Source organism: Epinephelus lanceolatus, chromosome 7 (assembly GCF_041903045.1).
Source record: "Epinephelus lanceolatus isolate andai-2023 chromosome 7, ASM4190304v1, whole genome shotgun sequence".
Lineage (NCBI taxonomy): Eukaryota > Metazoa > Chordata > Actinopteri > Perciformes > Serranidae > Epinephelus > Epinephelus lanceolatus.
The window spans coordinates 42,287,070-42,302,615 of NC_135740.1; the positions used below are offsets into that span (position 1 = coordinate 42,287,070).

Below are 15,546 nucleotides of genomic sequence, written 5' to 3' on the forward strand. Positions count from 1 at the left end.
TTAAGGATATGAATAAGGTCAATTTTGATTTTATATGGAGGAATAAGCGCCATTATTTGAGGAAGAGTAACGTGGTTAAGAGCTATGAAGATGGAGGCTTGAATGTCATTGACTTTGATGCTATGAATGGGGTGTTAAAGTTGAAGTGGTTAAAATCTTTTGTTACTAACAGTCAGTCTTTTTGGTTTATTGTCGCCAATGCAATCTTCCAGAGAATGGGTGGTATAGATTTATTAGTGAGATGTGATTTTGAAAGTAAGCCCTTGCCAGTCAAACTCTCAGACTTCCACCAGCAGCCTCTACTCTATTGGAAATTAATATATAAGCATAACTTCACTCCACACAATACTCGGGTTTGGAATAACAGATATTGCTCAATAGGAAATCAGTGTTTGTGGAGGAGAGCCAGGGGGATTTGGGCTGTCGCCCACTTTATGGATGATGGGGGGATGTGCTGGAGCACGGAAGGTTCTGTGATAAATATCAATTACATTGTACTGTGAGATATTATAATAAACTCATGAAAGCTATACCAACAGCCTTTAAGACCTGCGTGGAAGGAATTGAGTTTCGCAGTGTAAAATGCTCAAATAAAGTAATCAGAAGTCTTCTAACTAAAGAATTTTTTCCTAATTTGACCCTTCGCTAAGCCCCGCTCCCCTTAGTTACTGTTGCCACGTCCGTCAAGCTTTCGCTCCTAGCATAAGAAATATGGAGTTTTCAGCGATATCAGTGACAGATATTCCAAAGGAATTAACATCAAATTTCTGGAAGAATTAACTGTTCGGAGATATCAGAGAGAAGCCGACAGAAAGGTCTTCAATATGCATATGAGAGCTACATTCACAATATCATCTGCTGGCGGAGTATAAATCACGAGAAGGAAGGGAAAAAGAGAGAGGGAGGAAGGAAGGAAAGAAGAAGGGAGGAAAGAAAGAGAGAAGGAGGGAGGACGGAAGGAAGGAAGGAAGGAAGGGAGGGAGGAAAAACAGGAAAGGAGGGGAAGAAAAGGAAAAAAGAGAGGGAAGAAGGAAGGAAGGAAAGAAGAAAGGGAAGGAGGATGGAGGAAGGAAAGAAGGAAGGAAGGAAGGAGGAAGGAAAGAAAGAGAGAAGGAGGGAGGGAGGAAGGAAAAGAGGAATGAAGGAGGGAGGGATGGAGGAAGGAAGGATGAAAGGAAAGAAGGGAGGAAGGAAAGGAGGAAGGAAGGAAGGAATGGAGGAAAGACAGGGAGGGAGGGGAAGAAGGAAGGAAAAAGAGAAAGGGAGGGAGGAAGGAAGGAAAGAAAGACGGAAGGAGGGGAAGAAGGACAGAAAAAAGAGAAAGAGGGAGGGAGGAAGGAAGGAAAGAAGGAAGGAAGGAAGGAAGGAGGGAAGAAAGAAAGAGAGGAGGGAGGGATGGAGGAAGGAAGGAAGGAAAAAAGGAAAGAAGGGAGGAAGGAAAGGAGGAAGAAGGGAAGGGAGGAAAGAAGGAAGGAAGGAGGGAGGAAAGACAGGGAGGGGGGAAGAAGGAAGGAAAAAAGAGAAAGGAAGGAAGGAAGGAAGGAAGGAAGGAGGGAGGAAAGAAAGAGGGAAGGAGGGGAAGAAGGAAGGAAAAAGAGAAAGAGGGAGGGAGGAAGGAAAGAAGGAAGGAGGGAGGAAAGAAAGAGAGAAGGAGGGAGGAAGGAAGGAAGGAAGGAAAGAGGGAGGGATGGGGAAGGAAGGATGAAAGGAAAGGAGGAAGGAAGGAAGGGAGGAAAGAAGAAAGAAAGGAGGTAGGAAAGAAAGAGGGAAGGAGGGGAAGGAAGGAAAAAAGAGAAAGGGAGGAAGGAAGGAAGGAAGGAAAGAAGGGAGGAAAGAAAGAGGGAAGGAGGGGAAGAAGGAAGGAAAAAAGAGAAAGAGGGAGGGAGGAAGGAAGGAAAGAAGGAAGGAAGGAGGATGGAGGACGGAAAGAAGGAAGGAAGGAGGGAGGGAGGGATGAAGGAAGGAAGGAAGAAAGGAAAGAAGGAAGGAAGGGAGAAAGGAAGGAAGGGAGGAAAGACGGAGGGAGGGGAAGAAGGAAGGAAAAAGAGAAAGGGAGGAAGGAAGGAAAGAAAGAGGGAAGGAGGGGCAGAAGGAAGGAAAAAAGAGAAAGAGGGAGGGAGGAAGGAAGGAAGGAAAGAAGGAAGGAAGGAAGGGAGGAAAGAAGGAAGGAAGGAGGGAGGAAAGAAAGAGAGGAGGGAGGGAGGAAGGAAGGAGAGAAGGAACAGTCAAAACAGATGGGGACCCCGGAGGACAATACAAAGGTTAATTTAGGCCTTGTTCTTTACTGTTTTTCATTCTTTCTCTCTGAAATGAAAGGGTTATTGTGACTTGTCAGGTCGATTCAGTTTTGATATGGTGAACTTTTTCAAAAAGTGAAACAAGTTTTCTAAGATTTGTTTCATTGTGCTCTGCAACAACAGAGCAGATATTGTTTTTGTTGTTATATTTATTTAAAAGCAAACTTAAATTAAAAAAACTCACATTTTAATGTTTTGTTATGATTTTCCTTTGATATATATGGTCTTGGTCTTGTCTCAGTCTCGACCTTCAAAAGTCTTGGTCTTGTCTCGGTCTTGGTACTCTCTGGTCTCGGTAATGTCTTGGTCTCAGTTGGTGCGGTCTTTTTGTTTTTGTTTTTTCTGGTGTTTTCTTTTTCCCCATGAATGTGAATTGAATATGAATTCTTGAAGGTTGATTATGTAGAATAATTATTAAAAGCTATAATTTTTAAAAAAAATAATACATCCACAGTGCGTTTAGAGGGGTGCAGAATAAAAGTATAGCATTTCCTTGAAAAATTATATTTTGTCTGAATTAAATAATTTTATAAATTTTGACGGGTTCGACAATGACGTCATGTTTACATCGTACCAGCCAATAGCGGCTGGGCATTGGTTGCCAAGTTCGGTCTCTATGCTCAGCATGATGGAGTCTGCATGTCCAGCGGCTGCTTTAGAGCCCCTGAGAACGGTGCGTTTCCATCCCAGCAACAGAGTGACCGGAGAAGGGCAAAGACGAGAGTTAATATTGGCAAAGCATTTGCTGGATGGACTCAAATAAAGGATTCCCACGGCATAAGAACGCACGCGGAAATGGCTACTTTTCTCCTCAATCGGTAAGCTAACTCACTTGCTAACTTAGCTAATGTTACCTGTCGGCACTGATGGTCAATTTACTTTTTCAAGATAGATTTACCGCCAGCAGGCTGCTACTGCTTTATAAACCGTGATTATGTGAGACTGTCTCATGACAATCAGGTATGAGCGGTGCGACGTCAGTGGTAAACAACAGACATGTGTAGATCAACAACAGATAACATGGAGTGCAGGAGAGAGCAGGACCATGCAGCGTTTAATGCTTGGAAGTACCGACATTACTTTGATTTTGACTCGGTAAAAAGTGACACAAACATTAGCGTCTGCAGTGCACTCTGCGTGGTAAGAAAACTTTTATATACAGTTCAGGTTTTTGGACATGAAGTTGTGTGAAATGCTGACCATCTGTAGCTCTGATGTGACGGTGTCACTACTGTCAACGAGCCTCCTGCTCTGAGAAATCGCCTGTAGCTTACCGGAGAAAAAGTAGTTCTGAAGATGTACGGGTTGTATGTATGTAAGGTTTTAAGCTACAAAAAAGTATGCATGTGTTTTGTTAGACTATTTCAACAATTTTAAAACATCCCCGCATTACGTCAGACCTTGCTATCAATTGGGACTATTTTCTGGCCAGTATCACTCCGCCGTGCAGGCCCGCAGGACAGTACGGCAACAGAAATCAATCAGACAGTTCATCACCACGCCGTGCAGGTGCGCAGGATAGCAACGGCTAACGAAAACTTCACCGGCTGTTTCCAACAGAGAACCAGTAGGCTATTATTAGTGAGGAAAAAGATGTACTAGCCCTATATATACCTACTACTACAGCGTGAACACCGGCTCAGGCTCACGACACACCGTCGTCAGCTGCTGTATAGGTAAACAGAGGAATAACAACATGGTGCGAATTTGTGATTTCCCCAGCTGTGGGAATAAAAACATCGCCGGCTCCCAATTCCATCGGTTTCCTGATACAGATGTAACCCGTAGGCAACATGGGCTAACCCACCACCAGAACAAAGCAGAGACTGGTCGTAATCACATATGAATTCACATTTCTATGTGATTGATTACTCATGTCATGGATTTAGCAGTTAGCCTAATATAATAAACTAAATGCCGACGGTAAAACGAGGCCGCGTATAATGTACTCTCCACAACACAACAGGCTATTAGTTTAATCAAACATTTTGTTTTACAGACAATCAGTTACAGCCATCGTTATATAGACTGGTATTAGGTAATATATCTCTCTTTGGGCACAGCAGTGCGGAAATTGCGTTTTCTCTGTCCGTTGGCATCTGTGGGCAACTGAGGTGAGCTTGACACGCGCAGCTGCTTCACCCTCGCCGGTGTTTCGGATTTACTCGCGACCCTGTTAACTGGCGACCTTCAGCCAAATGCGTCTGTGGTTGTCATAGTGACAACAGCTGTTTTCAGCCAGGAAGAGAACACGTAGCTGTCCTCGCGAAGGCCTCTTTATTCAGTTTTTCATAACAATATCAAAACATAGCCGACCTGATCCGTCTTTGGACTCTTGTTGGAGGAACCCAGTCACGGGCCGACACTCAGTCGCGGTTTGAATCACACTTGTTATGACGGAATGTTGAGAATAGGAAGAGGCCAAGTTGCTTTTCCTGTAAATCTAACTCCTATGTCGAATAAATTTTCTAAATAGGCCTACACAGTTTCGTCTCTGGTGCCTGCCTAAATAAACATGTGCCATATTAAAGAACCATTCAGCCCTGTGAAACGTAAAAAAGAATATTTTCACGGGATTCGAACCCGCTTCATTATGGGAAAATAAATTAAAATCACACAATTAACATGGTGCGCCACTATGACAACACCACTTGGTTAACAGATCCATTAAAAATCCGACAACATACAGCCAGCTACGTCTTCAAATTGGGAGGCAGCCAGATCAACTTGTGACCACACTGTCCATGCACTGAGGAACATTTTACAATCTCACTGCTTTCCAATACAAAAACCAGCGGTTTTGGGGAAATCACAAGTTCGCACCATGTTGTTATTCCTCTGTTTACCTATACAGCAGCTGACGACGGTGTGTCGTGAGCCTGAGCCGGTGTTCACGCTGTAGTAGTAGGTATATATAGGGCTAGTACATCTTTTTCCTTACTAATAATAGCCTACTGGTTCTCTGTTGGAAACAGCCGGTGAAGTTTTCGTTAGCCGTTGCTATCCTGCGCACCTGCACGGCGTGGTGTTGAACTGTCTGATTGATTCATGTCCAAAAAGCTGAACTATCACTATCTCATTGAGAAACCCCCGGATCCCCCCACTGACATGACCGCTGTGGCTAACACACCGGGCAAAGCTCCGACGGCCCCTCTCCTGCTTAACAGGTGAAAACAGGACATAGTGCCGCTGAACTGATGAAGCTCGTATTATAATATTACATTTTTATTATATTATTATATTTAGAAAAAGAGACTGTTTCATTAGTTTCAAATGTATAGACCTATAGCTAGGCTAGTGTTAAATACTGTTGTAAAATGAATTGATTAGTCGAAATTAGTCGTTACCCTGTATGATTCATCACTTGACATGGTGCAGGCTGATGGCTTCACACACTTGGCATCGAACCTGGCAACCCGACTGCTGGAATTATTTTTTGTAGTTTATTTATTTATTTTTAGTTTATTTAATAGGGACAGTGCAGGTTAACATAGTAACACTTCCACTCGTTACAAACAAGTCAATGTGACTGATGTTCTGCATACAGAGATTATAGCTAATGCTAGTTTCCAACTCCCGTCCCTAGTTAGGCTTTTAGTAAAAGAAAAAAGATAAGAAAAAAGACATCAAAATTACATACCAATACAATAAAATGTACAGTACATCTGAAATCATACCAAGTCATGACCCATTAAAAGTGCATGCAGCTCTGATTTTGTTTCAGCCAGACTTTAACATTTTTATTAAAAAATCCTTATGTCTCGGGTTAGTTTTATTTCGGTTGGTAGTGAGTTCCACATCTGGGAGCCCTTTATAGAGAAGGCTGATTGCCCAAAGGAGGTCTTACGGCGCAAGATTTTACAGTTACCACTTGCTGTACCCCTGGTGATCCTATCACTATTTTGTCTGCTAAAAAGACTGCACAGAACATCTGGTGCCAAGTTCTGCAAACACTTAAAAACCAGTTTAACAGAGGAAAATTTTAGGAAATTATCAAAACTAAGCAAATTGTACTGCTTCAAAATGTGACAATGATGCCACCTCATAGGTTTCTTGGCCATTATTTTTAAGGTTTGATTATACAGAGATGCAATTAACTTAATTGTTGCGACTACGATCTAGACACACTAGATGGCGGTATTCTGCTCATTCTACATAATCAACCTTTAATGTATATATTGTATATATGTATATAGGTTTGGTGTGTCTGGGGTGTGTATTGCTTGTTGGAAACAAAATAAAATTATTATATAAAAAAAGAAAATACATAATACTGAGAGACAGAATTCCAATTTTTGCTAATTCTTTTATATATATTTGTGTCCTGAAATGATTTAGTTCTTTCAGCATGGAGAGCCACATAATACATTCACTTTAATAAAAAGTCATTGTACGGCTTTTCCCCCACATTAAGAACATGCATTGGAATGAGACGTAATATTTCAATGTATAAATGTCAATTGTTGAGATTTTGTCTTTGCCATTAAAGCTATTTAACCAGAACACTGGAGAGACGTGATCTATGGTGCTGGAGAACTGGAATGAGGACTAAAACTGTCATTTATCTGATCAGAGAGTAAAACTTTTTAAGAGGGTTTCTAGAAACAAGGACAGCAGATGTCACTGTACCGCCATTACTAAACATCTTTGTAAGGGGACCTCAGACTCTATAAAAACACGAATAACTGAATATCCAGCCATGCATGGTGCCTCTGTGTGACAGGAAGTGGGAGAGATGAAGAGTTGACTGAGTTTGATCCCTGTATAAACTGTAGTTGGACAGTTGTTGGTACAGCAGCTCTGCAGGGAGGAGCGTCAAGTCAGTCAGCAACACACATAACAGAGTTTTGATAACACCTTCAAAATAAAAGCATGGATTTGTCACTTTAGAATATTAGAGTTTAAAAGTGTGCTTTCTTTGCATCTGTGCTGCGTCTTGTCTCCAATATTTTCAAACTTGAACTCTTTAAAAGTCAGCTGTACATCATCATCATCATCATCAGAAGCATGAAAAGGGTGATTAACTAATTGTAAACTTGGATGATGATATTGGATTATCAGCTCAAGGAGATAATCCGTTTTAAAGCTATTTCTTAGGTAGACCAACAATTTTTCTGCCAATCTTTTTGATTTTCTTCCATATAGAGGGTACAGTATGCGAAAAGTTAATTTTAATCTAAGCCACCTGAGGATAAGTTCACCACCTTGCCATACCCAACTAACATTGCAAGCAAAAAACCCGACTGTTTAAGACTTATTTTAGATGGTTTACAGGCATTACATTGTCTTTCTGTGTTGCATTTTATGGGTGAAAATGATTATTTGAATCTACCTTTTAAAGGCTGCATTGAGCAATCATTTTTTATTTGTGATCAATATGCTGATTATTTTCTCAAGTAATAGTTTTGCTGATAAAATATCTGGAAATAGTGAGAAATACTATTATACTTTCCTAGATACAAAGGTGACACCTTCAAACTCCCTGATTTATCCAACCACATGTCTAAAACCTAAATATACACTCACCGGCCACTTTATTAGGTACACCTTGGTAGTACCAGGCTAGCACTACATCCCAAAGGTGCTCTATTGGACTGAGATCTGGTGACTGTGGAGGCCATTGGAGTACAGTGAACTCATTGTCATGTTTGAGATGATGTGAGCTTTGTGACATGGTGCGTTATCCTGCTGGAAGTAGCCATCAGAAGATGGGTACACTGTGGTCATAAAGGGATGGACACGGTCAGCAACAATACTCAGGTAGGCTGTGGTGTTTAAACCATGCTCAGTTGGTACTAAGAAAATCTCCCCCACACCATTACACCACCAGCAGCAGCCTGAAGCGTTGATACAAGGCAGGATGGATCCATGCTTCCATCTGAATGTGGTTTTTCCAATCTTCTATTGTCCAGTTTTGGTGAGAAAACCCGTGTGAATTGTAGCCTCAGTTTCCTGTTGTTAGCTGACAGGAGTGGCACCTGGTGTGGTCTTCTGCTGCTGTAGCCCATCTGCTTCAAGGTTGGACAAGGTGTTGTTGCTTCAGAGATGGTCTTCTGCACACCTTGGTTGGAACCAGTGCTTATTTGACAGCCATGCCATGTTCAAAGTCACTTAAATCACCTTTCTTCATCATTCTGATGCTCTGTTCTAACAGCAGCTCATCTTAACCATGTCTACATGACTAAATGCATCAAGTTGCTGCCATGTGATTGGCTGATTAACTATTTGCATTTAGGAGCAGCTGAACAGGCGTACCTAATAACGTGGCTCATGATTGTATTAAGTTTAGTATTGTATCTGACAAGGAGGAGCAACAAAATCTTTTCTAAATCTAAATTTTTTGAGAAGCAGGAAACACTCGAACAAAAATATGCTCAATGTATCAGCACAGCTTTTATTTTGTCAGTCTGTGACTAGAAGTTGTTTTCCACTGCGGGTGACTTGATGGTGTTGCAGAGCGGCAGGTCAGAGAGGTTGAATGAGTGTTTAGTTTTGGAGGGGTTCCTACAGAGAGGAGTTACTATGGCAGGAGTTCTGCATATCATTCTGCTTTTATTTCTGCATTGTGGATCATTTATCTTCACTTTATCCAAACCTACTGATGACACAGCTACAGTGAGATCCACTGTGGATTCAGATGCTACATTTACTACAATTGAGAGCCTTATTTCTGCAGGAGAAATCAACACCACTGAGGTTCCCACCACCACAGGAGTCACAACCAGTTACAGCAAGACAACTGCTAAACCTCCTGAAACCACCACAGCTGCTAAACATGTGACTGAAGATGCAGGTAAAACAACAGGAAGACCGGTGTCCAGGAAAGACACTGAGGAAGAAGAACATGAGGGTCCTTTGGAATTAGGTGAGGAGATATTAATATTGTAGATTTTATATGTTGGAATTTTAATGCAGTTTGTTTTACTCCATATGAAAACATTATATTTCTGTGGACATTTGCACAGTGGTCAAATTAATGTGATCTTTTTACATTAGTATTTTTAGTCGTGCCAACATGGCCAAATGTACATTTTTACAGCCTGGCTAATTGTTCACTGGTTTTCCATGTGTTCCATTACTTTTCCCATGAACAGTCATGTCGGTAAAGTCAAGTGTTCCTCTGCAAACAGAGAACAAAGTGACCAGAACTTTAATTCAAGGAATAAATGTGTTGTTTGCATCTTTAGAGAATAGATACAGCAAATCTACAAACTGGTGCTGGTGGAGTTCTGGGGTTAAGAAATGTTCCTCAGGTCAAAGGTTCCAAATGTCCATTGGTTAAGGATCCTCCTCAGGATTTAAATAACAAGTCAAAGTAACGTTCCTCAGGGTTCCTCTGAGCCTCCCAGATTCTCAGTGTAAAGAGAGCCCTGTTGGCTCTGCATATCTGCGGTCAGGGAGTCAGTGTCCGAGGGTTGGGGGAGGATGTTCCACATTCTACCCTCTGCGCGGTGAGACATTTTCGCTGTGTGTTTTCTACTGATGGAAACCAGATGGGCTGTGTGATGCCTCAGACCAAAAAAACAAAGAACAAGACCCCTCACACTCCTGAAAACCAATCATGTGATGTTGTCCATGCAGGCAGTGAGTCAGCTGTACGCTCACTGGAGCTGTGGCTGCAGCCAAATGGATATAATGTAAATAGATGTGAACATCCACAGCCAAAAACATCAGCTCCGCAGCATTTACATTAATGCAGTCTCAGGTTTTAAAGCTGGTTTGTGCTGCTCGCTGCAGCTCCTCTTTTAGTGGTGAGTGAAGAACTTTCCAACAATGTTAAAGGAGGAGTGAAACATTTTGCTAAAATACTTCCTGTTGTTCTGTTTACAAGACTAATTCACAAACTCTGAAGTCATGTTCTGCGAGATATGTGTTTTCTACTATGCGTTAAATGGTTTGCATTTTTGTAGCAAGGAGATCCACCAGGAGCGTTAAGGTAGCAAAGAAGCCCAAAACAATCCTGAAGAAACCCAAACTCGTCATCAAGAAGCCGAAGGTTGTTAAGAAAGCCAAACCCAAGGTCAAACCCAGTGTGAGCCCGTCAGTGGCCACGGAGACGGTCCCACGTATGTATAGGGACTAGCCCTGATGTGTATACAGTATGTCAATCAGACAAGGGTCACATGTTGGTAGCAAATAGTTTGAGGTGCTTTCACATGGAGGGTTTGCTGTGTCAGGACAATTCAAGTGGTCTCAGGTGAATTTCTGACTCATTAACACTTTCTACACCAGCTTAGAATAGTTTAATGGGGAATTTGAAGCTCACTGGGACACACTGAATTGTTGATTGAACTAAACCCACCAAGGAAAGCATCAAACAAACCCTAGAAATATTTGCTAATTTAACACTAAGTTCAGACCCAGATCTGATTCATGTGATTCCCCTACTGAGGCAGAGCATACTGTAGCCTATATCTGAACCTGTGTACTAATTAAATCTGCTGCTTCACTACTGTCTCAAAGCAAAGCACAGACTCATAACAACAAATCTCTGATACAGCGTTAATGAGAAGACAGCTTCACCTCTCTCTGCACCAACACTGTGAAAATACTGGTGTCAAAATAACACCAGGAGAAATATCAGTTGTCAGTGATCTGTGAAAGAGGGATATCGTTCATTAACAAAGATCACACCGATGAGATTAAGATTTTGAATGGTTTATTGCAGATGATGGATTAAAGGCTGAGAGAATGAAAGGATAAGGATTGAGGGATGATAGGATGTACGATGAAGGGATGAGGGTAGAAGAATAAGGGAAAGGGTTGGGGATGACGGACGAAGGGATAAGGGTCGAGGGATGACAGGTGCAGGATGAAAGGATGAAGATAGAGGTATGAGGGGATGAGGGTCGAAGGGTTGAGGGACAAAGGTCGAGGGACGAATGGATGAAGGGTTAGGGATGACAGGATGAGGATCAAGGGATGAAGAGTGAGGAAAGAAGGGATGAGGGATGAAGGGATGGAAGATCTCAATCATCCATCATCGTGAGTGTGATGATGGATGTGTTGGTTGAAGGCAGGAACGCAGGAGGGATCCCGGTAGTGAGGATGCATTCACACTGGCGCTATTTGGTCCGCTTTAAACGAACCCTGGTCCGCTTCAACGGATAGCTCAGTTCGTTTGGAGTGGTGTGAACGCTCATTCAAACTCTGGTGCGGACCAAATGAGCGAACCTTGGCCTGCTTGAAAACTGGGGGTCTCGGTTCACTTGCAAGTGAACCCTGGTGCAGTTTGCTTACAGTGGGAAATACAAACGGACTATCCAGTGAACCAAAGAGAGGTGATGTAGAGCAGACGTAGAAGTGACGTAGAGCGCAGTGCATTTTGGGTAGGAAAAAAAACAAAGCCAACAGTGCAAACCGGGAGAAGCAGAGGTACAAAAAGAAAAAGTTGGAAAATGTCTCGTGGGCAGATGTGGAGTAGTGAGGAGGTGCAGGCACTTATTAATACATGGTCAGAGGACTATATATTGCAGTTGCTTGTGGCTACCCACAATGGATTTCTGTTTTCAGTCCTGGGCAATCAATGAGCCGGGTTTTCTTCTTCCTCGTGCTCTTTTTCTTCCTGGTCAGTGCTTGTTTCGGGCGATACTGCCCCCAAATGAGCAGCTGTTCTAACTGCGTGATGTTGTCCAGGCGGTTTGGTCCGCTTTAAAAAGTGCAGTGTGAAAGTGAACCGAACCAAATGAAGGTGTGAAATTTTTCGGCATTCCCCGCCAAATCGAACCGAGTCCCCTGGGCTATCCTGGTGTGAATGCGCCCTGAGTGTGGGAGTTGTCTCTTTGTGGACTTGGTTTTGGATCGAGACCCCACTGGTTCCTGTAGGCAGAAAAGAGCAGAGAAAAAGATGTAAGAGACAAGAAGGGATTGGGCGGGTTGGATGTGAAGAGAAAAAGGATGCATCAGGTGTGTTTAAATACTTCTGGGCGGGTGGGATGTGTTCGAGGCGTGGTCTTTGTTCCCCTTGAAAATGTTGCATTTCTCTCAGTTCACAAACGAACTGGTGTCTTCCTGTACATTGTCGTCTATAAACTGACTGCTAAGTGACCCATGTGTGACAAAATAATCTCACATGACCTGGGTGCGCAACGTCTGTCACGTTCCAAAAGTAGCGAGATTATTTCATCACATACTGTGTCCAAAATTAAGCTCTAAAATACAGATTTCATTTATTATTTTACATGTTTTATGTTTTATTGTCTCACGAAATAATTACCAATGTCTCCTGTGGTCTTCCTGTCACTTATTTTCTCACTGATGCTGCCTCTCTGTTTTGCTCCTCTCCGGCCAGTCTCTCTCTCTATAACCTCATCTCTCAAAGTACAATGTTTATAAGGACATTTATTATAACCATAACCCTAAAACCAAGTTCTGACCTTACAATACATGATTAACATCATGGTGTGGAGGTTTGGTGCACTGGTCTGGTCTGCTTTAGCTTCCAGAGAGCTGTGATTGTTCTACCAGCTGTTTTGTGTATGTGCCCTTGTAAGTTTCATATATAAGTATATGCATGCATAGTTTTGTGTGTTCACTGGACTGAAAAATGAGCTGATTGAGGAAGTGTGTGTATGTGGAGTGTCAGTACATATAATGTGTGTATGCAGATGGAAAGACCGAAGTGGAGATAACTGTAGGAATAAATGCTTAGTAAGCAACTTGTCACGTCACATCGAATCAGAGCTGATGCCCATTAAAATTTCTTCAAGCTCCGTCAGCTAGTACCATAGTTAGATAAACTGTGAGGGATACGCTGGAAAAGTTGCCATGTTGGGAAAGTAAGTAAAAGGTTTTTTTTTTTAAAAAAAAAATTTTACTTTTAAAAAACCTCTCCAACCGAAACCAAATTTGGCCGATGTTGTGTAATATGGTGCGATATTCTGCTGTAATTCTTTGGACAGTTGTAACCAAATTTAGGTGCTGCATACTCATATCAGCTCCAGCCGACCCTTCAGATTTGTTGACATTTTGCCTTCAGCATTTAGTCAGCAGCGACTTTTGACCAAAGCAAAACGATCCTCACACATCACACCTATTTTGGCCCCCTTGCATTGGCTCCCAGTCTCTTTTAGAATCCATTTTAAAGTACTTTTAATTACCAACTCAATTAAGACTCTTAAGAATTAATGAAGACTCTCAGCGATCTGGCACCAGAGTACATAATTGAGCCTCTCAATTTCTACTGTCCAAACAGGCCCCTCAGGTCTGGTCTTGACTTACTTGCATTTTGCACAGTTAATCATGAATAGGGATCATGAAGCTGGAAGATCCTGATGAAGAACCCATTGAGATGAGGCTCAGGGTGTGGAATTTGTTTTTGATGAAGTGTCTTGAGCTTGATCTTCTCCTTGTGGATCTGTCTAGAGAGAAGAAATGAGGCAAAAGGAAATGAAAGAAGGGTTTGGGGGGTAGCAGATGTGAAACTGAGATAGACAAGGAGAGACAGTCATGGTCTTTATTCCTTCTATAAACAGTTTCGGGCAGACAAGGATAAACAAACTGAATGACGCTCTTACAAAACCACTTTTTTGTTGCAATTTAGCCCCCAAACCAACAATGTTAATTATTTTCTCTCCTTGGGGACTTTACGGTTTTGTCTTCTGAGTATTATTTCCGGAGTCTCTCTGGCTCAACTCCAAACGTTTGTGGCTTGACACACCGATCAACAGCAACAAAGAGACGTCACTTTTTAAAAGCTCAGCAACATTTTGAGTCACACTCAGCTCATCAGAGATCCAGTTGGACTACAGGGCCAAAGGGGGACAGGGTCTTTACAGGAAATGCCACCTACATTTAGCATTTGTTTATACTGCTTCTATACCTTCGCCTGAGACTTTTTAACAGCCAGTAAAGCATCCTGGCAGGAAGAGGCAGCTTGAACCGAGCTGAACCCTTCAGACAATGAGAGTCTGTCTGAGGCTTTAATACGGCAGCGGAGGACGCTGGACAAGTTTAAAGACATTTCACCCTCTACAAGAGAGTTGTGCTTCCTCTGTTTCCTGCTCTGCTTTTTAACGTCTCTTCCAATTAGCGTCTTTTGCTTAACTGGTAAATCCATCAGAGCTGGAAGAAGTCTTACTTATGTAAAAGTTGCAACACCTCAAAATGTAGGAAAGCATCTGCATTTGTTTTGTTTTTTTTTCTGTAATATGGTAACTGTCATTTGTCCCATTTACAAAATGTGCTCCTTTAGTGATATATAATTCATGCACATTATATAACATTGCAATATTTGAAGACAAACTTCCCTCTGTTGTAAAGGAGCAGTGTGTAGGATTTAGCGGGATCCATTGGCAGAAATGGAATACAATATTCCTGACTATGTTTTAATTAGTGTATAGACACCTGAAACTAAGAATTGTTGTGTTTTTTATTAGCTAAGAAAGCCCCTAATTAGAGAACAGATCCTCTTCATGGATATTCTTAGATCTGGACACCAGACCCCGAGTTGGTACCCTGGAAATCCAGAGTTCTCGCGAGAGCACAATTTGAATTTGCACAGCGAGTCACTCTGGCAATCGTTGGAGCCGAGCTGCACCAGTCACATCGGTGTATCTGATATAGGCGGGCCAGAGGCGAGCTAAACAGATGACGACAGCGCTGCGTTGATGAAGTCCGGAATCAGTCAGTAAACACTGCAAGATGGCTACGGATGTACACCAGTTGTGTGAAACGGCTTTGGCCGCTACAATGAACGAGTTAGACTTGGCTTTTTCTCTAAAAGAGGAACAGAAGACGGCGCTCGAATCTTTCGTTTGCAAGAAGGACGTTTTTGCTGTTTTGCCGACCAGATACGGCAAGAGTCTAATCTACCAGTTAGCTCCACTGGTAGCTAAGCTCTGGATACGTCACCCCATGTATTGTTTTGATTGGTCGTAGTGTTATCCAATTGCGTGCAGTGATATTTACAAATGCATGCTTGGTGCCGCCCCTCAAGTTGGGCCATTTGCATTACTCATAGCCAGACCCCAAATCTTTCTAGATTTGGGTCTGGATTTCCAGGCTACCGCGTTGGCACCTATTTAGTCCAATGAGAATTGCTCGCCTGGCACATGCGCCAAAAATGTTTCTAGCTTCCGGGTTTACCTCCAGGGTATGCAGCCCACTGAAGATGTGCAGTAGTGTTCCTCCTGCTGGGTCCACCTGTGAATCCTTGCTTGGCCAGCCTGTGTTCATTGCCATGTCGTCAAATGCTGATGCTTTGTCACGCGTGATAGAAACCCCTTGGCGTATTTATGTGGCCATACCT

General features: G+C 42.4%; 1 protein-coding gene across 1 annotated transcript in view; it reads left to right on the forward strand.

Annotated features, from left to right (window-relative positions):
• Nucleotides 1-8,776: 8,776 nt before the first annotated feature.
• cpxm1b (carboxypeptidase X (M14 family), member 1b) overlaps nt 8,777-15,546 on the forward strand; it is a 29,175-nt gene continuing 22,405 nt past the window's right edge. Inside the window, exon 1 of the mRNA XM_033633245.2 lies at nt 8,777-9,162. Coding sequence (XP_033489136.2) covers nt 8,820-9,162 — 343 coding nt within the window. The 5' untranslated portion in view covers nt 8,777-8,819. The remainder of the gene's footprint in view (nt 9,163-15,546) is intronic.